This window comes from Chelonia mydas, chromosome 5 (assembly GCF_015237465.2).
Source record: "Chelonia mydas isolate rCheMyd1 chromosome 5, rCheMyd1.pri.v2, whole genome shotgun sequence".
NCBI classification, from domain to species: Eukaryota; Metazoa; Chordata; order Testudines; family Cheloniidae; genus Chelonia; species Chelonia mydas.
Genome location: NC_051245.2, coordinates 12,920,216 through 12,946,249, shown reverse-complemented (window position 1 = coordinate 12,946,249; position 26,034 = coordinate 12,920,216). Strand labels below are relative to the sequence as shown.

The 26,034-nt window shown below is 44.2% G+C and overlaps 1 protein-coding gene across 1 annotated transcript in view; it reads left to right on the top strand.

The window, feature by feature from the left end:
- The window catches only part of LOXHD1 (lipoxygenase homology PLAT domains 1), a 303,450-nt gene that overhangs the window by 141,471 nt on the left and 135,945 nt on the right, over positions 1 to 26,034 (top strand). The window contains exons 13-18 of the mRNA XM_043547366.1: positions 258 to 508; positions 1,627 to 1,762; positions 4,411 to 4,571; positions 7,293 to 7,379; positions 13,524 to 13,659; positions 22,987 to 23,141. Coding sequence (XP_043403301.1) covers positions 258 to 508; positions 1,627 to 1,762; positions 4,411 to 4,571; positions 7,293 to 7,379; positions 13,524 to 13,659; positions 22,987 to 23,141 — 926 coding nt within the window. The remainder of the gene's footprint in view (positions 1 to 257; positions 509 to 1,626; positions 1,763 to 4,410; positions 4,572 to 7,292; positions 7,380 to 13,523; positions 13,660 to 22,986; positions 23,142 to 26,034) is intronic.

The following is a 26,034-nucleotide window of genomic DNA, read 5'->3' as shown; positions in this document are numbered from 1 at the left end:
TAGTAGAGAGGCTATCACCCTATGTGTACTCCTGTTGGAATATATGAAGTTATATACGCTTTAGCTGTGAGTTTCTCTGAACACTCCATGGCATGAAAAAACAATCATATTTACAGTGCACTGCATGGTGGTTGAAAACAAAACACCCTGCAGGAAATCAGTGCAGCAATGAACCACATTCTATGTCATGTCAAAAATTGTTACTTTCACTTTTTTTTTCTTTCTAACTGACTCTCATTCCTTTGTGAACCCCTCAGGTATTGTTTACAATGTTGCTGTAATGACAGGGGATGTCAGAGGGGCTGGCACTAACTCCAAGGTCCACATAATCCTGCATGGCTCTAAAGGTTTAAAGAACAGTGGGAAGATTTTCTTGGAAGGAGGTGAATTTGAACGCGCCAGGACAGATCTATTTAACATTGAGATAGCAGCTCTTCTCAGCCCCCTGAGCAGAGTCACAATTGGGCATGATAACTGCGGTGTCAGTTCTGGCTGGTTTTGTGAGAAGGTGAGAACAGGTCAAAGTCTTTAGGCAACTCTCAGATTATTTCTCATTTGCAGTCTGCCCTGGACAACCAAATCAGTTTTAAAATTCTACTTTTATTTAGATTACAATATCTCCAGTGTATTAAGTCAATATTATGCATAATGCATGCTATGAGACTGATTGCCACTAATATATGTTAGATGCATAAATCAATCCCTCATTAATTGGGTCAATTGCTCGTTTGCTGTCACAAAGAGAGAGAGTATTTTCTGCTCAGCACAGAAGCACTGTTAGATGCTTGCATAATGCGTATTGAAGAAATGTAATTTAGTGTTGTGTTCAGAGCTTCTAAGTTAAGATCCAGATTCAAACTTGCCCGATGTTTAGGGGTTGTTGTGATCTTGGGTTTTGGATGGGTCCAGAACAGGGAAAGGGGTCAACCACATCACTTTATTAGGGGTCCAGATTTGGGCTTTTCAGATCTATGGGTTTGTGTCTATGCCCATCTCTAACTGTGTTCTGCCATGAGATTGTCAGCTCTTAATCTAGTTTGCCAATAAAGGGGCAACTTTCCCTAGGTGTTGGAAGGCCATGTGGTTTCTCTGGGAAGTGATGTAGTTTAGCAGTGGAGACACCTGAATCATTTGCATAACTTGGGTCTCCTGCCAATCACTGAAAAATGTGGCTGCCCAACCCCCAGTCCACTTGGGCTGTTGAATTGAAAATGAAAGATGCATGCAACAGGCCCCTGTCATTGACTTCAGTGGCTCCTGGTACATCCTGCAACCCCCACTTCTCAAGCCCATGTCTTTGGAGGATGAGCAATTGACCCTTTTCTCCCTCCAGACTCTACAGTGGTGTTTGGCCTCTGCTTGGTAGCCACATGTCAATGCACCCCAAGAAGAATCTTCTGGGGGAGTAGGAGGGCAGAAACCATTTGTTGCACTCATAATTGGACAAGAAACAGCCTGTTGTTTTTTTTCTGATGACTTCCCAAAGAGCCTAACTTTTCACAGAGGACTCACAACTCCTTGCTCAGTTGTTACCTTAGCTGTGGCAGGTTTCACACACCTCTCATTTGGGCTGCTAGTGAAAGGAACTGGATAACTGGACTTTCTTTCCTTGACTTCTTTTCCTAGGTGGTGGTTTATTGCCCATTCACTGGCATTGAACAAACCTTTCTTTGTGGAAAATGGCTGGATGAAGATGAAGGAGATGGACTGATAGAACGGGAGCTCTATGAAATGGTCTCTTTGCGCCAGAAGAGACTAAAAAGTATGTATAGTGGCAGATAGGGCACAAGCAGATTCCTTCTACCCTCAAACTTGGATGCTACCTATCCTGACACAATACAGGTAGACTGTTCTGCAAGGCAGAGGCCTAGGTAATGCAGTGATCAAAGCTCTCAGGTCTTGCTTTAATTCCAGTTTGAGACATTGAGATGGACATGGGTTTGGGGGGTTCAAGAAATTAAACTTTTAAAATATTGTAAAGGAATGCACCAGTTTCCTTATGTAGGAGAATTATGGGCTTCTCAGGTTGGGTCACTGGCCAGGAAAAGAGTCCCTATAGCACCTTTACACTGTAAGCATGTTAGATCTAGAGTTGTTCTCCCTATAATATTAAAACCTGATCTGCTAGTGAAGCTGAATAGCTCCCTCCCCAACTCCCACCCCAGGGCATCCTAAAAAAATTGAAAGGAGGAAAAATAAAAGAAGCAACCATTATTGTTGATTTTACACAGCTTGCAAACCTTATTTTTCACTTAGGGTGGGGAGGACAGGAGTAAAAAGTCCAATAATATTTTGTCATCTTGACCAACTGCAGAATGTGCCTCTCCAGGTAGCAAAGTTAAGCATTTGATCCCCCTGCATTAGAGGGAGGCATGCTCAAAGGCATTTGGCTCAGTGTGCCATTCCATCTAGCAGAGGGCAATATGGTAGCAACATGGTTCAAGACCTGTTTGGTGTCTTTGCAGCAAGAAGGGAGTTCCTACTATTTCGTCTGCATTAGAATGTATATGTAAGCAAAACATTTTAATTAGCAAAATAGATGCTATTTAATCAGGATGTCTCTGTGGATTCCAGTTTGTCCTGTTTAAGCAGCAGTTTCATTTAAACTAAGTTTATCTAAATGTTATTTAATGTTATCGTCGCATTATGTCTCTGACGCAGTCCATTCAACTAAAGCATTTATGACCTTTAACTGCCATATTATCAACTCTGATTGTTATTGACAGGGTAATTCCCTGGTTGCTATTGTATGCGAGATGGGCAGAGAACATTAGCCTTGAGAAATCTGTGCCCTTTAAATGCCACATTAAAGAATTGTAAAAGCTGGAGATGGGGAAAACCTCTTATGTCATCCAGCCCATCAGCTTGCCAGTGCAGAATTGTTCCTTACTGTACATTTATTGGAGTATTGTTCAAACTCATTTTAAATGTCCACAGAGACAAGTCTGCCTGCACTGCTTTTGGAAGAGTTTTCCACAGACTAATAGATCTCACCGTTGGGAAGCTTTTCTTGCTGTACAACCAAAAATTTTCCTTCCGTAATTTCATTCTAGAACCCTTTGCACCAAATGATTCCTGTCTTTCTTTGGTGCTTATATCCAGGAGAATCTCTGCTTACCAAACCCTGCTTATGAGAACCTCCTTGCTATCCAAACACCCTGTGTCACTTGATGTGGAGGGAGGTTTGGACAGGAGATGAGTAGGGTAACAGCCTGAAGACTTCAGATTTATAGAGCCACTAAGATCTGCAAAGATGTGGCAAATGCTTGGGGAACTCCTAGTCTCCTCTGACAGCTCCATCCAGACTCTGTGCTTGGTTCCTTCTTCTCTGACCCCTTTAGTCCCTTGGCAACCAAATAATCACTGGGTTTTGCAGTCTGTTACTGTCCAATTTTTATAAGTTCCTGGCTAATTTGATTTTACGAATTACACCTGTGCAATGTACAACTACAGTAAGGCATGGATCTATGCCGCTCCAAGTGTTGTATACCACTGTTATACCAAAGGTAACTCAACAAATCAACACCCTTACTTTGTAACTAATTTGTGTGCAACAATTTCATTGGTTGAGGGAGACTGCACACATGATGGATTAGTTGGCCCAACTGCCACACCCATGTACCCAACTGCCACACACACAAATCAACACAAATCACCCAGCACAACCCACCTCATCTAGACACATATCGACACAATCATTTAGACAGCACAACCAGTATACACATGTAGCCCCTTATGGCAGCACACACCGCTTATTCGCCACCTGCACAAATCCACATAATCCTCCCAGCATACCACAACCCTCATACAACGACACAACCTTCACACACTATAACCCCAAACTCACATAGTTCCTCACCACAGCGCACACCCCTCATTTGCTACCCACACAAATCAACACAACTCTCCCAGCACAACACAACCCACACACAAAACAACCCAACCACCCACACAACAGCACAACCAGCACACAAAATAACCCCACACATCACTCTGAAGCCTAGATTGTCTGTTAAATCAGTGTGAAGTGATAAAAACAGGCACAAGCATGGCCAGGAGCTCTTTTGGTCTGTTACTGTTCAGTTTTTAAGTTCTCAGACATTTTTGGCTTTTTTTACACATGTGACTTTACAAATTACACCAGCACAACAGCACAGGCTTTCAGCTGCTACTTATAGTTTAAAGGGAGTCACACGGTTAAATCTCCATGCAATGCATGGACTATTATTCCTGTATGACTATAGGTACCCAATTATCTATATACCTAAGAGGATAAAAGGCCTGAATTTTCCTCATATAAATACCCAGCCTCCTCTTGTCCTAGTGAAGTTATAGGAATGTTTTTACCAGCATGTTTTGATATTTTTATTTGCTGTTTTGTTTATAAAATGGTTTGAATCTTCTTTGTAGAAAATCCCTGGTCACTTTGGATCTGGACAAGTGACATTAAGAATGCAGGGACAGATGCCAGCATCTTCCTCCAGATTTACGGAGACAAGGGGAAGTCAGATGAAATGAAACTGGACAACAATTCAGACAACTTCGAATCTGGACAAACTGACAAGTTCACGGTCAGAACTTTGCATTTGTGGTGGAAGGACTTGACTGCGGTTCTCTTAGGGCGAATTTTACCCCTTTGCAGAGGGCCAGCAGCCCAAGGCCTATACACCAATTAAATCCCACTTTAAGCTTTGGACAAATCCTCAGCTGATGTAAATAGGTATAATGCCATAGACTTCCATGGAGACACGAAGATTTACACCAGCTGAGAATCTGGCCCAAGTTCTTAAAATAGGGCTTACGGCTGTTCCGGCGCTGGTGACTTGAAGTAATCATTGCGTATTCATTGCGTATTGCATAGTATGTTCCCTCCAGAGCTCCGGGCTATATCCTCAGGTGACGTAAATTGGCACAGCTCCATTGACTCCAGTTCATTTGCTGCACCCATTTCTGCCAGTGGAGGAGATGGTCCGTTATGCCTGCAGAGGGGAAGAACAAGCACAGTACCTCCAGTGGTGCTGGGGTGCGGGGAGCTCATGGACCAACAGCTCTTGTTAGAACCTTGGGAAGAGCAGTCTATCCACATTCCATGCAGCACTAGCCTCTTTGTGCTTGTACAAGTGTGACTGTCATGGCTATTAGTATGCTTAGGAATAGTCTGTGTACAGTGCCAAAAAGTGCTCTGGGCTCTATAAAGAATAAGTAGCAGACAAGGTTCCTGTCTCAAATAGTTTATAGTCTTAACCTGGCCACGTCTCCCGTCTCCTTGGACATGCTCCTCAAAGAGTAACCAGGACTGATGTCAATATTGCCTGCAGAGTTGGGGTTGGGTAGGAGCTTCCTGTGCATGCTAGTACCCCTAATTCCTTGACATGCTTGCATTTGACTGGCTATGACACATCCTTAAAACTTAGTTATGGGTTGTCCAGAAGAAGGTTAAAAAGCAACTTACCCTGTTGTAACAATAATTCCTCTGTCTAGCTGAAGCTGTAGCCTTCTCACAGAAAGAAGTGCATATGTTTTGGAGGCTTTGTTTGGGGAACAGCTGTGGAGGGTTCAGACAAGAATAATGCCGTGAGATGAAGGTGCTCCAAATTTTATAGCTGACAGCCCTTATTCAGATGACTTATTCAGGGGACAGTGGATTCTCCTCAGTGTCCAACAGTGAACAGCTCAGGCCAATACAGGAGGATCTGGATGACCTTGTAAACTGGAGTAATAGTAATAGGATGAAATTTAATAGTGAGAAGTGTAAGGTCATGAATTTAGGGATTAACAAGAATTTTAGTTATAAGCTGGGGATGCATCAATTAGAAGTAACAGAGGAGGAGAAGGACCTTGGAGAATTGGTTGATCATAGGATGACTATGAGCTCCCAGTGTGATATGGCTGTGAAAAAAGCTAATGCGGTCTTGGGATGCATCAGGAGAGGTATTTCCAGTAGGGATAATGAGGTTTTTGTACCGTTATAAAAGGCACTGGTGAGACCGCACCTGGAATACTGTGTGCAGTTCTGGTCTCCCATGTTTAAGAAGGATGAATTCAAACTGGAACAGGTACAGAGAAGGGCTACTAGGATGATCCAAGGAATGGAAAACTTGTTTTATGAAAGGAGACTCAAGGAGCTTGGCTTGTTTAGCCTAACTAAAAGAAGGTTGAGGGGAGATATGATTGCTCTCTATAAATATATCAGAGGGATAAATACCGGAGAGGGAGAGGAATTATTTAAGATCAGTACCAATGTGGACACAAGAACAAATGGATATAAACGGGCCACCAGGAAGTTTAGACTTGAAATTAGACGAAGGTTTCTAACCATCAGAGGAGTGAAGTTTTGGAGTAGCCTTCCAAGGGAAGCAGTGGGGGCAAAAGATCTATCTGGCTTTAAGATTAAACTCGATAAGTTTATGGAGGAGATGGTATGATGGGATAACATGGTTTTGGTAATTAAATATTCATGGTAAATAGGCCCAATGGCCTGTGATGGGATATTAGATGGGGTGGGATCTGAGTTACCCAGGAAAGAATTTTCTGTAGTATCTGGCTGGTGAATCTTGCGCATATGCTCAGGGTTCGGCTGATAGCCATATTTGGGGTTGGGAAGAAATTTTCCTCCAGGGCAGATTGGAAGAGGCCCTGGAGGTTTTTTGCCTTCCTCTGTAGCATGGGGCACGGGTCACTTGCTGGAGGATTCTCTGCTCCTTGAAGTCTTTAAACCACAATTTGAGGACTTCAGTAGCTCAGACATAGGTGAGAGGTCTATCGCAGGAGTGGGTGGGTGAGATTCTGTGGCCTGCATTGTGCAGGAGGTCAGACTAGATGATCATTATGGTCCCTTCTGACTTTAGTATCTATGAATCTATGAATGATTGTCCCCACATTGGTTTCTATGCAGTCCTCCTCATCTGGAAAATGTTGGCTCTGATGTTGGGGCTCTAGGTGTGCAACACCAGGAGAACACGGTGTATGGGTGTGTGTCAGTATCCTATCTAAGGCAGAACTCCAAACTATGGCAGAAAATTCTACTCCATGCCGTGACTTCAGCGACTTTCATGACTAAGGGTTGCAGGATTCCAACCTTACGTTATTTATCATGAAAGCAAATTCATCAAACTGTCATTGCAGTGTAGAGAATGAGACCTTTCTAACAGCATTCATTCTCAGCTCCTGTTCTTCCTCCTGTCGACCCTCATTGGAAGCTGTGGATTACAGGAGGTTTTAAAGAGCAATGTATGTGCCTTGCTGAGTTATGTAATGTGCCGTTTTGGGTATGTTTGTGTTTGTTTATGTAGGTTGAGCTCCCTGATCTGGGCACATTTTATAAGCTCCGGATATGGCATGAGAAGAGGAGTCCTTTTGCTGGCTGGCATCTAGACAAGGTGAGATGATGGAAAGGCAGACTGCACCTGAAAAAGCCAAGTCCACTTTCAATGGAGCAAGTCATCCTCTCTTGTCGCCAAGACAAGAGACATTTTACAGACAATATGCTGTGCTAATGAGCAAGCAGTTGCATTCAGTATGCAATGGTCTGATATTAGGAGTCTGAATTGGTATCTCCATTTACAAGAGTGTGTGGAGCTGCTGTGCAATGGATCAGGATCTGGGGAGTCTGCATGGAAGGTGCATGCGCTCTGCATATAGCAGAGCACAGCTCCACTGGGGCTCCCTGCACGCCTTTGTCTAGCCCAGCTGTGTGGGATACCAAGTGGAAAAGAGGGAGCATGGCTGGTGGATAGACTGCTACAAAGGCACACTGAATATTGTCCCCTTCTGAGTAGGGGTGCGGGTGCTGCAGGAGATACCACAACTTTCCAGTGCAGTAGTAGCTAGAGAGTGACTCCTGTTGGTGTTTCATGGGTTTTGGGAGAGGATTCCTTCTCCTCTCAGCTCCATGGCAGTTCCCCTCCCACCACCCCACCCCACCCCAGTATTCAGCCCAGCCACTTTGGCTGTCAGGTTGCAAGAAAACTTACCCTCAGAAATGGGAACTGTTTCCAAGTCCTTTGTTTAATCTGAGCCGATTCCCGAGGAAGTTTTGGTGCTGTGCTCAGGTCCTGACGGCGGGAGGGAAGAGAGGAGTGCCCCTCATTGCCCAGCAGTGAACAGATCAGCCCATTGATTGTACCCACACTGAGTCCTATGCAGTCCTCCTCCACCTGGGGAACATTGGCCCTGATGCTGAGACACTGGAGTAAGGTGTGCAAAGCAAGGAGAACGCTGTGTATGGGTGTGTGTCAGACTCCTAAGGCCTCCCAACTGGTAGGCAATGGATCCTAACTCCCGCCAAGTTAGAGGTCCTGGATTTCACATATAATTCTTTTATCACTAGCCAGTCTGAGGACTAGAAGCTAGCCCAGTCTTCATTGCAGGGGACTAAGATTTCAGTGGGGATTTGGGTCTCCTGCTACTTCATGAAGATGACACGTTGGGTAGCAGGTGTGGAAAGGAATGTGTGTAGATCAGCCCACTCTTGTAGCATTTACTGTGATAAGTAAGCCAAGGAATAGTAATGGAGCAGGACGCCAGCGGTCTAATATTCCTGTCGAGTGCAGTCACTGCAGGAGATGAGAGGCATGGAAAATGGCAGCACCCAACAGCCCGGACTTCAGTGCCTGAAGGGTACATCCCTTCTCCCCGTCTTACACAGAAAACTATATTCCCCCCTTGCCTGCAGTATAGATGTGCTTTCCTGGGGCTCTCAGACACATTATCTTATGCAGTAGGACCTGCAAGCAAGTGCCTTCCCAGCCTGTTTTGGCTGATTGTTAAGAGAAAAAGATTCCTAACAGCGAGGTCTGGGAGGGTGTGACACAGTCTCCCAATGGATAATGCTGGAAGCCCCACGCTTCAAATCAGTCATTTACATCTTCAGTGAGGGAAACAGTGGGGGCTGTGCTTTAGAGGGCACCCCTGTCCTGTCCACCCCTGTTAAACAATAACCTACTAAAAAATCTTTACTCATTTCTTATTTCTCTCACTCAGCCAGCACTAGTTCTCTTTGTTACTTATCCAGCAGGAAAATGTTCTTGTGAAGAAGGGTCTAGTTTGTTTCTCCATTACTTTGACACTGATTATGATGCTGTCAGCCTTTGCCTAGGTCTGGAGGCATGGAGTTCATCCCTAAGCTTTATTCTATCAGCCAAAAAATGCAGCATGCTGTCACTAGGCCACCAGACCAGCTCTGGATCGCTTGGAAGATTGTGCCTAAGAAAACATTCATTTCACACTACAGCCGTAAATAACAGTGATTCGCCATTTACCATTTAATAAGGTCACATTGTTTATTCTTTAGTATCTCTAATGCAATTGGGCTGGACTCTGCCCTCTTTCACACTGAGGAAGCTGTACATGCTTAGGCAGGTTCTAGTTGAGCTAGTAAACTGTGAAATATTACAGATCATACTAGTTCTGAAGATACATGCAGAGTTATTCATGCTTCATGAGCCTTTGCTTTTTTCTCCTGAAGGAGGGGATGATGCTTTTTTCTCCTGAAGGAGGGGATGATGCTGTACTGAGGAGGAATCCCCATTTTGTCACTCTCAGGGACTCCATTCACTCTCTTCACTGCCTGCTGCGAGCAATAAGTGGGGCTGCTGTGGGAATATATCATCTTTATATCAGATGGAATGGTCTTGTCTTGCTCCCGCCAGGACACTCCCTCATTTAAGTGAGGGAGGTCTTGAGTAACCCCAGTGGGCAGCTAGGAATGTTTAGAATGGGTTCTGGAAGGTTATGTATTTAGTCCTCCATCACAAGGGCAAGGAATACACCGTGGGGAATGATGGGATTCCAGAGGAACCTCAGCTAGTTGCCTTAAGATAATTATTGGACTCTGGGAAATGACATGTTCCCACAATAGATTTATCTCAGTGTGCCGTTCTTTGGAGTATAAGCTGCAAATGCAGCCTCTTTGTGGAGCACCTGAAAGAATCTGGAGGTCATCAGGATTCACTAGAGCTGGTGGGACCATTTTGCACTTGACCATTTCTACATTTAGTGCAACTGAGATGTCTATCCTGGCTTCTGCCCCAGAGTCCGTGTGTTACAGTGCCTGGGTTCTGGACCATGTTGCTTCACCATAGCACCACTCAACTCAGCATGTATGAAGTTGGCAGCACCACCGAAACTATCTACTGTTGGGTTTCATACTGGCACCCATCACCGTAGTTTCTGAGTGCCTCCAAGGTCAAATGAATTGGCATGGCAAGGTCCCTACTGAAGTTCATGGAGTTTCCAGCTCCTCCTCTTCGCTAACAGGAAGATCTGTGTTGGGTAACTTTTTTCAGGGAGTGTGGAAGGTTGAGGATTTTTTTGCATGGGGATTGTTGTTGTAACTATCATTCTGGTCAGTCTTTATCAAACAGAGAAGTCTTGCAGCATGAATTTACAGGTAGTCAGATTCTGGGTGTCCAGTCTTCTCTGCTAGTTTGTTCCATAGCTATTTCCCTTGACCAAGAACACCTTATTTCCAGCTCTCTCACACTTCTTCCTGGCTTTGTGATCTGCATTGTCTCAGAAGACTAAAACTGCAGCTGTCTTGGCAGTTTGTAGATGATGATGTAGTCTCTAATATAACTGGGACCTAAACTACTAATAATGTTCAAGGTCCTGAACTGGAAGTGGACTCAGACTGTGAGCCAGTGGAGGGACTGAAGCACAGAGACCTAATCTACGGAGAAGCCAGGCCTCTACATTTTATACAAGCTGGAGTCTTTGTGTTGTTTTTGTCTTCAAGTTCAGGTTCAGGTGAATTGCCGTAACCCGGCCCGGAGGTGACAAATGCATAGATTGCCAGGGCGATGTCCTTGTCTGGGAGGAAGGGGTGGCATTTCTTAGCAAGCTGGACATGGGAAAAAATGTTTTTTGTCACGGATGCTAGGTGATCCTCTAGGGTATCACGATGTGTCAAACAAGACCCCAAGGTCCCAGATCACTTTCTGATGAATGGGGATGAAGGGGTGTGTGCCTGCAATGGGAGATGATGACAATCTCCCAGCATGTTCTTCAACATGTTTAACCCTGCTGACCAGCGTCACTTTGGTCTCACCTGGTTGAGTTTGAGCCTGCTACTTTTTATCCTGGAGATGATCTTTTCCAGGCTTGTGGCATCATAGCAGCAACAGGACTAGCATGCAGATGGTGCCTCCTTCCCCTGTGCCATGTGGCCTTGGGGAAAGACTGCAGAGAGCAGCCAACCAGAGATTCCAGCTGGGAGGGGCAGAAGCAGCCCAAGCAGGGATCTCTGGACCTTAGACATTCAGAGCAGTTTCTACAGTTTTAACTGGACTTTCTCCTCCCTGTGCCAATTGGCTGGTTGTTCCAACCCTCCCCCTCTCTCCCTCACAGTCCCTTGACCTCAGCTCCAGTCCACATCTGTCCCCCTTACCCTCTCCTCCTCGGCCCCCTTCCTTTCCTTTTCTTTCTGTTTAGCTGATCCCCTCCTAACTAACTCCCTTTACCCCCCAAATTAGTGGAACTAATATGTTGATTATTATTATCTATTTGTATTGCCAGAGCACCTAGGAGCCCCAAGCACGGACCAGGACCCCATTGTGCCAGGTGCTGTACAAACGCAGAACACAAAAACAGAGCTGACACTCTAAGTCTACATAAAAGACGTGAGACAACAGATGGATACAGACAGACAAATGGGGGAGTACAAGGAAACAATGAGGCAATATTGGTCAGCGTTGTAGGCAGTAGTATCAGCACACCAGCCACCTCTAACTGTTGTCAAGTTTTGTGTAGGCCTTACAGCAAAGGAGAGTTTTAAGGAGATTTTGAAGGAGGATAATGAGCTGGTGGTGGGGAGCTCCTCCCAAGTGGGAGGGGAAGTGCTGGAGAAAGCACAAAGATGCTTGTTTGACAGTGTAACAAATGGGTGATGGAGGCTGGCGTCATGGGCTGATTGGAGGCGGCAGTCAAACTTTCAATACTGGATGAGAGATAAAAAGTAGGGTGGGGTCAGGTCATAAAAGGCACTGAACGTGAAAACAACTCGCTTATGTTTGATGTGGTAGAGCAGGGGGAGCCGGTGGAGGGATGCCGAGAGAGGGGTGACACAGTCAAAGTGATGGGCTAGAAAATGATCTTTACAGCAGCATTCCGAATGGATATGAACATAGCAAGATTGCATTTGTCCAGGCCAAAGAAAGGGCTGTTGCAGTAATCATGACACAAGGTGATGAGAGCCTGGACAAGAACTTTAGCTGTTGTGGAAGGACAGGAAAGGCTGTATTTTAGCAATGTTATGCTGAAAGAATCAGCAAGATTTAGACGTAGCCTGGATACGAGGGCTTAACGAGAGGTCCTAGTTGAAGATGACCCCCAGGTTTCAGGCATGACTGACTGGCAGAATGGTGGAGTTGTCTGTGGTGATTGAGAAAGGAGATAGCAGGGAGGGGTTCGGAGGGAAGATGAAGAGTTCTGAGATGATGGGAGCCATGTTTTAGCTATGTTTTCCCACCACCACATTGTTCACTCTGCTTCTGTTTTATACTCTTACCCTCACTCTGTGTCTTCTTGTCTATTGATATTGTAAGATCTTCAGGGCAGAGACCATCTACTACTCTGTGTTTGTACAGCACCTAGCACAATGGGGCCTCATTCTTGGTTGGCCCTGAGGCCCTATGTAATAAACACAGGTAAGTCATGTGAGTTGCACATTTGTCAATGAAACCATGTAGAAAATGTTGAGGACAGCAGTTCATGACATTTCTTATTCCATGAGACTGCTGGGTGGGAGGTCTTCACACTGGAAGATGGGCTGGACTAACGAAGGAGGAGAAAAGCTACTTAGGGAAAATGGGATTTTTTTTTCCTTCCAAATTTGGAGTATCAGTAGTACTTTAAATAGTTATCCTCGTTATTTCTTAGTAAAGATAAGCCCAAACTGCGAAGTTTAGATGGCCTTTCAGCACTGGACATTATTTTCATCACCAAGCCACCACCCTCTCCCCATTCATATCTCTCCTACAGACTCACATCTTCATGATACACAACCCAACAATAATAGTTACATTTAAACAAAAATCCCAGTCATTCCACCCAGTGTGTCTTGCCTGTTCTGCGTTTTTCTGCTTTGAACTTGCAATCTGTATGATTGCATGAATTATCTGTATGTTATCTCTATGTTGTCTGTATAGTGCTGCTGGGTGTAGTGTGAGCACATAAGAAATTCTGAATAATAATGAGCTTGATCAAAACTTTTTTCCAAGTTTTTTGGGGGAGGGCAGATGTGATTGAGTCAACGGTTTTGCCTTGAGGAGAGTGGAGAAGAAAAGGAATGAAAAGGACTCAGATTTGACAGACGTTAGCCTCTTTGTTCAATATCCTAATTCTGGTAGGTGCTCATATACCACAACGATGAGCATAGTATGCAAACCTGAATAGGTTCGCTAATTATTAATACTTATTTCTTCACTGCTCTGAACCTACCCTTCCTCCCCTAGCAGAGCTTATTGGGAGCTTGTCATTTTTGTTTTTAAGCCTGTGAACTCATGTGGTGTTTCGGTTTAATTAAGATAACTCTGCTGAAAACGCTGACAAAAGAGAAATATACGTTCAACTGTGGCCGTTGGCTGGATATAAATGAAGACGACAATGAGATCATCAGGGAGCTCCCTGCAGAGGGACCTCTAGTGACTGAAGTCATGCCAGGTAAGAATCAAGGACTCCTTATAGAGGCTTGTTTAGTGAATGAATAGAAATAAATCCTCTTTGTTTCAGTGATGCACAGATAGACCTGTGCAATTCAATTAGCCTCTTTTTTTGGCACTGATTTTCCAATGGGATTTTATTTTTGCACCATTAACTGCACAAAGTGTTTGAAATTGTAGGCTCTGTTTTGAGCCGACTTAACAATAGAGATGGGAAAGATCAGGCCAGAATACAGTTGTTCCTTAAAGTATATTTTCTTTCTTCTCATGCAATTTCCATTCCGTTTTTAAATGGAAAGTACAAGATTTGAATATTTGTGTGTGTATAAAAATATTGAAATGAGGTCTAAAAAGTTTTGTAAAGATATATATACCAAAAGGGTGTACGCTATATTTTTATACATACACACACACAAGGAAATGGGCACCTTTCGTACATGCAAGTACTCAATATATGTTTATCACCTGTAGCTTTAATTAAGGAGCTTAACAGGACTCCATTTATTCAAGAAGAATTCCATCCTATTGCTTTTAGAACTGAATCATGAGTACAACCTCTCAACTGTATTTCGTAAGCATTAAACTTACTTAACAGAGACTTTCCGTGGGGGAAGGGAGGAGGATACCTCACATCTACTTGCTGTGGGGTTTCCTGTACCTTCTTGCGCCTCTCTAGCATCTGGTGCTGGTCATTGTTGGAGACAGGACACTGGACTAGATGGACCATGAGTCTGATCTCATATGGAAATTTTGATCTCGTATGGAACTCAGTGATCTGTAAGCAGCTGAGTGCTCCTCTAATGATGAAGAATAATTGTAATTGCAAATGTTATTAAAATGTCACACTGGTTTTTAAATTTATTTTTAATCAGCTATGAAGAGGAGGCCTGAATTTAAAAAGTTTATTTGTTAGGGAGCACCTGGTGATGCTGTTTTAGTTCTACTGTTCACCTGAGTTTCAGGCTTGAGCATTTAATGTGCCTAAACTTGCATGTAGGTGTCTAAGGGCTAGATTATGAAAGACTGTGCTCAGAGTAGTTATTAATGGTTTACTGTCAAACTAGGAGGATGGATCTAGTGTGGTCCTGATAGGACTTAGTCTTGGCTCCGGTACTATTCAATATTTTCATTAATGACTTGGATAACAGAGTGACGTGTATGCTTATAAAATTTGTGAGTGACACCAAGCTGGAAGGGGTTGCAAGCACTTTGGAGGGTTCAAAATGATCTTGATAAATTGGAGAACTGGTCTGAAATCAATAATATGAAACGCTATTAAATGAAAAATACTACACTGAGGAAGGAAAAATCCAGTGCACAAATATAAAATGGCGAATAACTGACTAGGTAGCGGTACAGAGGAAGAGGATCTGGGGGGTTATAGAGGAGGGTTATATCCATGCGTCAATAGCATGATGCTGCTGTGGAAAAGGCAAATGTCATTGTGGAATTTATTAACAGGAATATCACATACAAGACATGGGAAGTGATTGTTCCACTTTACTCAGTACTGCTGAGGTCTCAGCTGGAGTACTGTGCCCAGTTGTGGGCACCATACTTTAAGAAAGATGTGAACAAGCCAGAGAGAGTCAAAAGGAGAGCAACAAAAATTGAAAGAGAATTAGAAAACATGGAAGGTTGAAAGAAATCAGGCATGTTTAGAGAGGAGAAGTCTAAAGGGAGATTTGATAACAGTTTTCAAATATGTAGAAGATTGTTATAAATAGGATCGTGATCAATTGTGCTCCATGTCCACTGATGATAGGACAAGAAGTAAGCAGCTCAGTTTGCAGCAAGGGAAATTTAGGTTGGATATTAGAAAAAAAAATTAAACTCTAAGGATAGTTAACTACTAGAACAAGTCTTCTAGGTTGGGTGCGTTCATGGCTGATTCCCCACTCTTGCACTTCACTGCAAGAATTTTAAAAATTAATACTGGCCACTCCAGGCTTGTATTAAACCACCAAGGTTACAGTTTTTCTCTGACCTTGGATGGGTAGATGCTGCCACCACCCAACTGCAAAAACCCCTTTGAGAACCCAGGAAGGCGCACTTGGGAATTCCTTCCTGTGGAGTACCCTCAAGCCCTTTCACCACCTTCACCCCAACCCAGGGAAGAGCTGAGAAAGAAAACAAAGGAAATCAGCTGTTGCCACCAGATAATTAAACAACATGTGCACAAACCTCTTAGGACACAAAAAATCCAATCCTGTTCTTAAAAAAGGTAAATTTTATTAAGAACAAAAAAGAAAGAAAGTACATCTGGAAACTTAGGCTATTGCTAGATTTAAAAAAACCAAATACAAAAATTAAGAATCAAGAATAGCTTCCTTGAGGGCCAGCTTAAAGGTTACAAGCAAAACAAAACCACCTGGGGTTAGCACAGAGGAGTCCACAAACTATAAAGAAATAAACAGAGATAAACCTAATCGCGTCTTCCTAGACATTTCCTGATCTACTTATGTATCTGGGATTTTAAATGAGTAGTTTCTAGGTATGATCTGATGATTTTTCATACCTGGCCCAAGCTCTTATAGCATTGCTGCTCCCTGTCCCTTCTCTCCGGGAGAACCAAACAGACAAACAAAGGGAAAGTTTTTTTTTCCAATTTTAAAAAGTTTTAGCCTTCCCATTGGCTCTTTTGGTCAGGTGCCCACTCCCTTCCTTTTACCTATGAACTTTTTAACCCTTTACAGGTAAAGCAAGTAGAGAACAGCTACTAAGAGGAATTTTATAGCTAACTGGCTGGCTGGGGGTGCATAAAAGGAAGCTACCCCTTACCCCACTTCATTTATCACAGGTGCAGAATCCCTGTCATTGGAACAGGGTTAGATAAACACTTGTCAGAAATACTTAAACATACTTAATCCTGCCTCACCCCTGGGGGATGGACTGCAAGACATCTTGAGGTCCCTTCCAGCCCTACATTTCTATGTTTCTGTGATAAAATGCTTTGAGGTCCTCAGCTGCAAGACACTACAGGGTGAAAATTTTTATTGCTGCTTCTTTAGGGCTTGAAAAGAATGTAGGTGTTATATGTATTATCGTTAGGACTGTTATACATATATCTGTGGGCTTGGTGGTTATTGTGTTTGCTGGTTAATGGGTAACAAAGAGTTAAATCAGCCTTAGTTAGCTTTGCAGGAACCAAAACTCAATGGCTGGAGACAGCACCAGTAATCTGTACTCAAACAGACAATGGAGGTGATAATGCCTTTGAGGTGTACCTCCACTAATGTGAAATCAGCATCTGGATGGTTTCACAGGATGAGGGCAGGGAGAGATTCCAGTTTAAGGGGGTTTTAGTCCGAAACTCTCAAACAAAGAGCTAGAAAGTGGTTAAAAAGCTGTTCCTCTGAGGAGACAGGGAGACACATGGTCTACAGGTTTCAGAGTAGCAGCCGTGTTCCAGAAAATCAGGCTGCAACTCGGTTCCCAGGAAAACAGGGGTGGGGGTACCGAGGCTAAATCAGGCCGGTCCAATTGCATGAGGCAAATGTTAAATTTAGGTTAGACAACGTATGTTAGGCTGTTGTTGTTGTAACCCTTTTCCTGTGTTCCTATGGATGAATAAATTATAACAGCACTTGCTCTGCTATAGTTAAGATTAAAACCTTCTTTCTGTTTAAAGCTCGACTGTTCTAAGTGCTCTAAAATCTATATGGTTAATCAGATTACCTTGAAATTTGGTGTGCCTTATGGGGGCGTAAGGTATGGTCAGTGAGCTATATTTGTGGCCATTTGACTAAAGGGTTCCTGAGATACAGCCCCCAGAAAAAACAGCTTGTCTTAAAGTTGACACATTCTAACAACTTTTTTTTTTTTTGCTTACGGAGAGACGTAATCTCTGATAATCATGCCAGGATCTCAGACACACGAGGGTGACCACAACAGAGTGCATGGTATCAACAGTCCCTTTGTCTGAAATATAATCAAAATGTTATTTCAAAAAGAGTTTACTTCTCCATTTAGGCATGCTAAATCTCATGGGTTTATTCATATGCCTAGCGGATTACACTGAGCTTGTGCAGAGGGAGAGGCTAACTATCTAGAAAGACACCTTTCCATCACAATACCTGGGTGACTCTGACGCTATGTTACAGTCATTTAATCTGAGCTGTGCCTTATGTACTCTGAGTTCAAATCCATCCAAGGGCAGAAATCTGAAGTAAAAGAAACAGCATATTGCTCCAATCTGCCCCTATCAAAGGCGGGTATTTGTTTTGGGGACATGTTATCTGAATACAGCAGAATAATCAAATGGTGCTGAAACTATTTTTGGAAAAGAAAGGAAACTAAGCAAGCAAATGCTGGTTGAGGGGGAGGGTGATGAGGGGTAGAAGAGTAAGTGGGAATGGGGGAGCTGGGGAGGGGATGGGGACTGGGGCAGTGGGAGGAGACAGTGGGACACTGGGAAGGCGGACATGAGGGTGAGTGATAAAGTGAATGGGACAGAATAGGGACAGGTGTGCTTGTCAGCCCCACATTCCCCTCCCATGTGTGTGCCATGATCTGGGCCCCCCTCCCCAGCCTATCTACACAGGTATAACCCCATTCCTTGCTCCCATCATGTGAGCTGTGTTCTGGAGGGGGCTTGTCTATCTGGGGAGTTTGAGTCTCCTCTCCTTATTTTCCCATGTGAGCTAGGATGTGGGAGTCCCTGTCCCTGGAGGAGTCTGAGACCCTCACCCGACCCTCCTATCTATCTGAGTCGAGATTGGCGTTTCCCAGCCAATGGGAGCTGCGAAGCTGGCACTTGGAGTGGAGGCAGCGTGCGGAGCCCCCTGGCTGCCTCTATGCATAGGAGCTGGAGGGTGGACATGCCTCTGCTTCTGGGAGCCGCACGGCGCCATGGCAGGCAGGGAGCCTACCTTAGCCCCACTGCACTGCCAACCAGATTTATAACGGCCCCGTCAGTGTGCTGACCGGAGCCACCAGGGCATTCCAGGTCAGCCACCGGGCATTCCAGTTGAAAACTGGACACTTGGCAACCTAGATACAGCCCCAGTAAAAATAGAAACCCCCCTCCCCAGCATTTCATTAAGTTCACAGCCTCTAGCAACTTTGAAGTTTGAAACCCACCCTGGACAGAAATTTGAGAATGATCTGTAAACATCTGGGGAAATCTGCCTCTGTCAAGATTCTTGTTTGTTTGCAGGGGGACGTTGTTTTTTTTTTGAGAAATGTAGTCTGAGGGCAGCAGGATATTCAGTAGGTGCTGAAACTATGTTTGAGAAGAAAATAAATTACACATGCAACTGCTCACTGGGAAAGGAGGGTGATTAGAGGTGCAACAGTAGCAATGAGGAAGAGGGGTTTAGATCTATAGTGAAGGATATAGCGTATTATGGGGAGGGGCATACATGGGAGTGGGTGGCAGGGGAGGGATGAGGGTTTGGGGGATGCTGGTAAATGGGAGGGGGAAGGATTAGGGTGAGTGAGAGGGGAGGCAACAGGATGGGAAGCAGAAGAATTAGGGTGTTTTTAGGGGTGCGGTAGGGATCTGTCAGGCCTGAATTCTCCCCTTCTATGTGTGTGCTGGGATCTGGGAGAGTGCTACCCCTCTGCAGGGCCCCTCTCCCTGACGGTTGTGTATCCTGAGACATGGGGGACCCTGCTCCTCTTGGGGTGTGTGAGCCCCGCTCCCTGCCCCTCCTTGTGAGCTGGGATCTGAGGTTTGGAGGGGCTGAAGGTGACACAAATGTATATTTAAGGTACATATCACCCCTGGGAGAATGGTCAGATTGTGTGTGGGAGGGTCCCGGTATAGAGTAGGGGTGAACTGGGTGAGCCAGGGACAGCTGGGGAAGCCTGGAGGAAGCCGGGGCAGGAGTCTGATCTGGGCATGGGTACTGGGTAATTGGAGTGAGGGGCTGTCATAAATATAAAGGAAAGGGTAAACACCTTTAAATCCCTCCTGGCCAGAGGAAAAAACCATTTCACCTGTAAAGGGTTAAGAAGCTAAGACAACCTCGCTGGCACCTGACCAAAATGACCAATGAGGAGACAAGATACTTTCAAAGCTGGAGGTGGGGGAGGGGGATTGTTCTTAAGATCCAAGGGTTTGGGTCTGTGTTCACCTATGCAAATTGGTGAGGATTTTCATCAAGCTTTCCCCAGGAAAGGGGGTGTAGGGCTTGGGGGGGGGGATTTTGGGGGAAACGACGTTTCCAACTGGGCTCTTTCCCTGTTATATTTGTTAGACGCTTGGTGGTGGCACAATAAAGTCCAGGGACAAAAGGTAAAATAGTTTGTACCTTGGGGAAGTTTTAACCTAAGCTGGTAAAAATAAGCTTAGGGGGTTTTTCATGCAGGTTCCCACATCTGTACCCTAGAGTTCAGAGTGGGGAAGGAACCTTGACAGGGGCCCTGCTCAGTGTGCAGCTCAGGCTACATAATCAAGGTAACATGCAGCCCTGCAGTAAGCTGTTTCCTGTCGCAGCACTACAGGGCAGGAGACTACAAGGATCAACTTCTTATGTGTTAATGGCTTCTACAGGCCAACTAATGGCTTGATGGGATGGGATGCTGGGGAGGAGGAAGATCTGGAAATGTTGGTGGGGGAGCTACATGTTGTGGGAAATGGTAGGACAGGTGGTGGGGAAAGAGCAAGAGAGACACCGCTCTTCTCTCACATGCTTTAAGTTATTGTAACAACCATGTAATAAAATTATCACAGTTTTGGGACTTAGACTGTGGATGAGATTTCTCTCACCCGCCCTGTTAATAACTACATACTGCAAACATTTCAAAGCACAATCATTATCCCCATTCAAGTATAACTAGATGTACAGGAGTGGAAGGAGTACTTAAGGATCACATAGTAATGTGGCCTAGTGGAAAGACCACTGGTCTGGGACTATTCCTAGCTTTGCCACTGCTGGGTGACCTTGGGCAAGTCACTTCACCTGTCTGTGCCTGAGCTTCCCATCAGTAAAATGGGGATAATGATGTAAAGTGCTTTGAGATCTACTGATGAAAAGCACTATATAAAAGCTAGGTCTCATGATTATTACCTAGCCAAAATAATATAACAACTGCAAACCTAGGAGAGAACTACAACTATCTAAAAGACCACTAACTCCTACAATGAACATTTCTCTTTTTATTTAAAACACTGGGGAATGAAATGACATAAAATGCAGTGAGTAGCTTGTTCAAAATATAGTGTTATTAAATGGCAAAAAAATTTGTTAACACAGAGTTAAGCTTGTTAGGCGATAGCTCATGCTGTTTCAGAAGGTCGAGTTCAGCAAAAGTCAAACTCTGAAAACCAGGAAATAAATAGTTAAGGTAAATGCCCATGTAACCTTAACTCTGCCCTCTTTGAGCGATGTGCCAGTACTCCCATAACACACACACAGACACACACATACACACACACTCCCACTCTGCCTTTTCACTCTAATGGACAGGTGCTAACAGCACTTGTGTTGTGCTCAAACACTGAGCCTGCTAGCCTGACAGGTGACCACACTTAAAAAATGTGACAATCACTTCAAGCCCTTTTACAACCCCTTCACACTGTTACACAAGACACCACCGTAACCTATACTTTCCTATACCAACCATTAAATCCATGAACTGCTCTCATATCCCACCTTGCTGAGGACAATACCCATGGCAAGAACACCTCAGTGTCCTGCTACTGACACGAGCTACACAATTCTGTACTGAAATGACAAAGACTGGAACCTCAAGGTACACATGCACCTCTTTCCTTTGATAACACAGAGGGGGAACTCAGCCCCAGGTCTCCTCATACCAATCATAGCTCTTCCAAACTGCTCTAACTTATTTCTCCACCATTTAATACAGCTACACCTAACACAGTGAATACAGCTGGAATAGATGCAGATAATTCCCAGTAGCTATTGCCAGCTCCATGGGGCAGAGTTAAGGTTACATGGGTGTTTACATTAACTCTGTATTTTCTGGTTTTCAGAAGTGAGAGTTTTGCTGAACTTGACATTCCAGAGGGGCATGAGCTATCACCCGGCAACCTTAACTGCATTAATAAAGTGTTTAGCTATTTAATAATATTTTGTTTGGAACAAGCTGCTCTTTGCCTCAACATTTTCACACTGGTCACAGCCCCCGGAGAGGAGGCTGTTGCAGGGTCCAAAGCCATTTGGACTTGCTGAGGTAATGCGGTTGGTAAATGGGATGGTAGAACCTGGTGATCCAGTCTAAAAGTGAGATGAATCACGGCATTCCACACTGAGAGAAATGCAGGCGTCGACCTGGCACTTGAAGGAGGTACCGATAGAGAAGAGAGGCCAAAGGGATAGCTCACCACTGAACTGCAACCAGGCTAAATCATAGTTTAAGCAAGGGTGCTGCCCCAGAAGCAGTGCAGGAAGCAGACTGTGACTTTGAGGTTCATAATGTACCATTCCGTCTTTGCCTGGCTGTGGTGGGGCATGTAACCTGCACCCGCCTGCACGTCTCTCAGCATGCCAGTGTAGCTATGCTAGTGTGCACACTGGTGGTCAGGGTCAAGGCTCTGCCCACTCCCCACCCCATCCTGCCCATGTGTACGGCAGAGGGCATCACAGCTCTGCAGAGGCTATATCTATCTCTGTGCTTCTACCCATGATCGGGTATCCAAGGCAGGGAATGGGTGCCTTAAGTCCCTTAGTCTCCTGTACAGCTGCACAGGATGGGCTGCTTTGCCCCTTTATTTCCTTTCAGTGGGGATGATGATGTCTACCTGCCTCACAGGGATTGTTGTAAGAATTGATTACTTTTCAAACTCTTGCAAGGTGCTGAGCTTCATGTAGCTCAGTAGCAATTGTGCTGCATACAGGTGAGTGAGTTTGTTTGCACCTCTCTTTGTTTAGTTCTGAAAATCTGTCGTTACCAGTATCTGGCTCTAACTAGCTCACATGTATCTTCTCGAGTGCTTACAGGTTACTCCTGTAGCTGGTTGGCTAGCTTGCAAAGAATGGGGAAAAATAGGAAGGAAGCCTAAGGCTGGACTCTCTCTTTCTAAAACATATCGGTCTGTTTATTGGTGGGTTTGATGTCTTTTCGCCCTGAAGCTCTTTCTCTGTTTTGCAACCAACTTTCCCTTCTGAATTCTTTGGTAATGTGCAAGAAGGGGGAACCAGAGTTGGTGTTTAAACTCTGGGTTTTTCTCCTTTTTTCTGTAACAATGTACTGACTTGTGGCATTAGTAAAGTAAAAGCCAATACATTAGCAAAATTACCTAGTGAAAGTTTGAGCTGTGAATCAGAATGTTTGGAATTAATTATGGAAAATGAAATAAATTTCAGTTACAATAAATTGCATTCTGAAGTTGCTTTATTAATTTGTGTCTTCACAGTGATAAAGTACCGGGTAACCGTTTGCACTGGGACAGTAAGCGGAAGCGGGACAGACGCCAACGTCTTTGTCAATCTCATTGGGGACCAGGGAGATACGGGGGAACGTATCCTCTATAACAGCATAAACACCATGAATAAATTTGAGAAAGGCAGTGTAAGTTGGCCCCGTGGCCCTGTAAGCCTGTCTGAGCATGCTGCTTAAAAAGTGCGACAGTTGGCAACTAACTGAGCTCCTTTGGGAATTGGGTTGGGGGAATGTAGTTCCTAGGACTGTTTTAAAACATTGCCGATACTATCTTGATATCACACGAGCTACATGTTGCACTGAGGCATAGGAGCAGCTGCAACCTCAGGAGATTCAGCTGCAAGCTTGGCACTGATACTTCTTGGGACAATGGGGGGTTAGTGGAAATCATGTGCCTGGCAGAGGTGTCCTGATAGGTTTTGAGTGGAGAGAGGGTTAGGTGAGGAGGATGGTGAGAGGGAGGAGTGTCCTTTGTTTGACAATGTCTGGATGTGCATTGTCTGGCCACACCAGAAGAAAGACAGGAGGCAATGGATGTGATGTCATTAGGCTGTAATTTTATTCACTTTAAATGTCTGGGAGTACCTGGTAACCAATTGTACAGTGCAGGTCATCATCCTTTCCTTAATCATTTCCACATGATCCCCAACTAAGTCCCAGCTATCCTGCTGCTGGGACCCTGCCTCCCTCCTCTCATAAGAGGGGTAAGGGCACTATAAAAGGAGAGTGGGTCCAGCTCCCCACTTTATGAGACACAGGAACTCCAAGTCCCTCTTACTCAGCTTCCTTAAGGGACACTTTCCATCATCTCCTTTTCCAATCCATTTTATCCGATCACCATGGTCCCTTCCGTACTGAGTACCTGCATTGGACATCCACCACAACTTTTACAGACTAAGTGGTATTAGTTGCATCCCCACCCCCGCCCTTGCTCCCTCTCACATGGTCTCAGACCTGCTGTGAGGAAGGTGAGAAAACCCAACTTGCCTTGGCCAACCCGTCAGTAAGGAGAAAATTCCTTCCCAGTGCCCCAAGGAAAAGGGCAATAAGCGTAATGCCCACAGCGGGTCAAGAGAGGGCCCAGTCCTTTTGCTATGTGAGTCCAATGAAGTTAAAAGAGGGCCTCCCCAAGGTTGCATGGGATACAAATACCCCTGGCCTCCATTCTTCTGGTCAGCAGGAAGGGCAGAGCAGTTACCTTCTTCTGACCTGGCCCCAACTGCTTCCTACTCTTCCTGTCCATCCCTGTAAGCTTTTCCCTACCTCCTCACCCATTATAGAGAGTCCTTAAAGGGGCAATGCCCCTTGTCTTTCAGCTAGCTGGACAAAGACCCACACACACAAATGGAAGACTGCGGTGAGCACTTTCATAGCATCCTGTAATGAAGCGACTCTCGTTTTGGTCTCTAGGCTGAATGTTGACTGTTGTGATGGTTTCCGGGAGAGGAGGAACTCTAGGAAACTCATCAGTCCTCCAACAATGAAAGACAGACTTCTCCCATGATCTGATGTTGGGGAGAGCAGGCTATTTGGGCAGGGGAGGGAAGAGCAGAATGTTGCAGGTAAAAATCAGAAATTCATTATAAAACCAGAAGGGACCATTTGCGATAATCTAGTCTGACCTTCTGGGTAATACAGGCCGTAGAACTTCCCTGAATTAATTACTGTTTCAACTAGAACAGATCTTTTAGAAAAACCCATCTTGGTTTAAAACTTGCCCATGATGGAGAATCCACCACATGGTAAGTTGTTCCAATGGTTAATTACCTTTCCTGTTCACATTTGCACTTTATTTCTTCAATAAAATGTTTCCTCTGTGTGTTTTATTCTCATTTCCACCCCACTCGCATTGCCACACCAAATTTTCATGTCATTTTCATGCAGTTATTTTCTTGTCAGAATATCGTGTGTTTTTCTGTCCTCCCTGGAGGAGCGTGAAATGGCCAGGGATGGAGACTGTGCACTGCTTCTGTGCAAAGCATGGAATAATAGAAAGGCTTACTAGTAGGTAAGGCCACTGCATCATTAACAAGCAAATAATGCACTGATCTGACCCATGGGGTCAACCTACTTAATATGCATTCAATTGTGCCTGACACTTTGGATTTCTGGTTTTCAGTTTAAGCTGTTAAAAGCCAGGCATGCATCTCTAAGGGAAGAATTTGAGAATCTGATTAGAGAATCATTCAAATTTGCCATTTGTGTGTGGATTTTTTTAAAGTCATTTTTAATTAAAAATTTTAAGTGGCAAGAAAATGTGAATAGGAAAGGTGAGATTTTCAAAACTGGCCATTTACATTGTTCCTGCAAAATATGCATTCACAGGTGGGACCTGATTTTACATTTCTAGAGCTTCCAAACTCCCACTGAAATTCTTAGAAGTCACAGGGAGTTTTGGGGGCTCCCAGGATGCAGAAATGAGCCCTTATTATGTCTACAAAACGTGCACACAGTTGGTATTTGCATGGCAGGATGCATAGGTGTGCTTGAAAACTGTGTATTCGACTGCATATTTACTCATGCAAAATATGCATTTTGCAAGTGTAATATATGCACATACATATTTTTTCAGACACTATTTATAGGCCCAGTTTTGGTAGGCCCAAAGTGTAAGAGGAACTTTAAAAATATGAGATGATTTATTCCAGTCTACAATGTAACAATTTTTAAACTGGAGGAAAAGTTACCTCTTACCAAATGATAGCAAAGCAAGTCTCATTTTTCTGTTAGTTTGGAAGCCTGTTTCTGTGATGTTCCAAAATCATAATCATTGTAGTTCATTTCCACCAGAAACATATTTTAAACATAGATAATAACTAGTTTCTGACTTATAAGAATGAGTTGTATGGCAATGTGCATGAAATAAACAGTGGATAATAGCAAAAATAAATTTTAGAAATCCTGCTCATACTGTAATAGCAGCCAGACTATATAAACTAACCTGGGATGCATTAAAGAATAATTGTTCTTTTGGCAGGGTGAACTGAAAGCTGGTGAGTGAAACAGAAAGATATACAGGGCT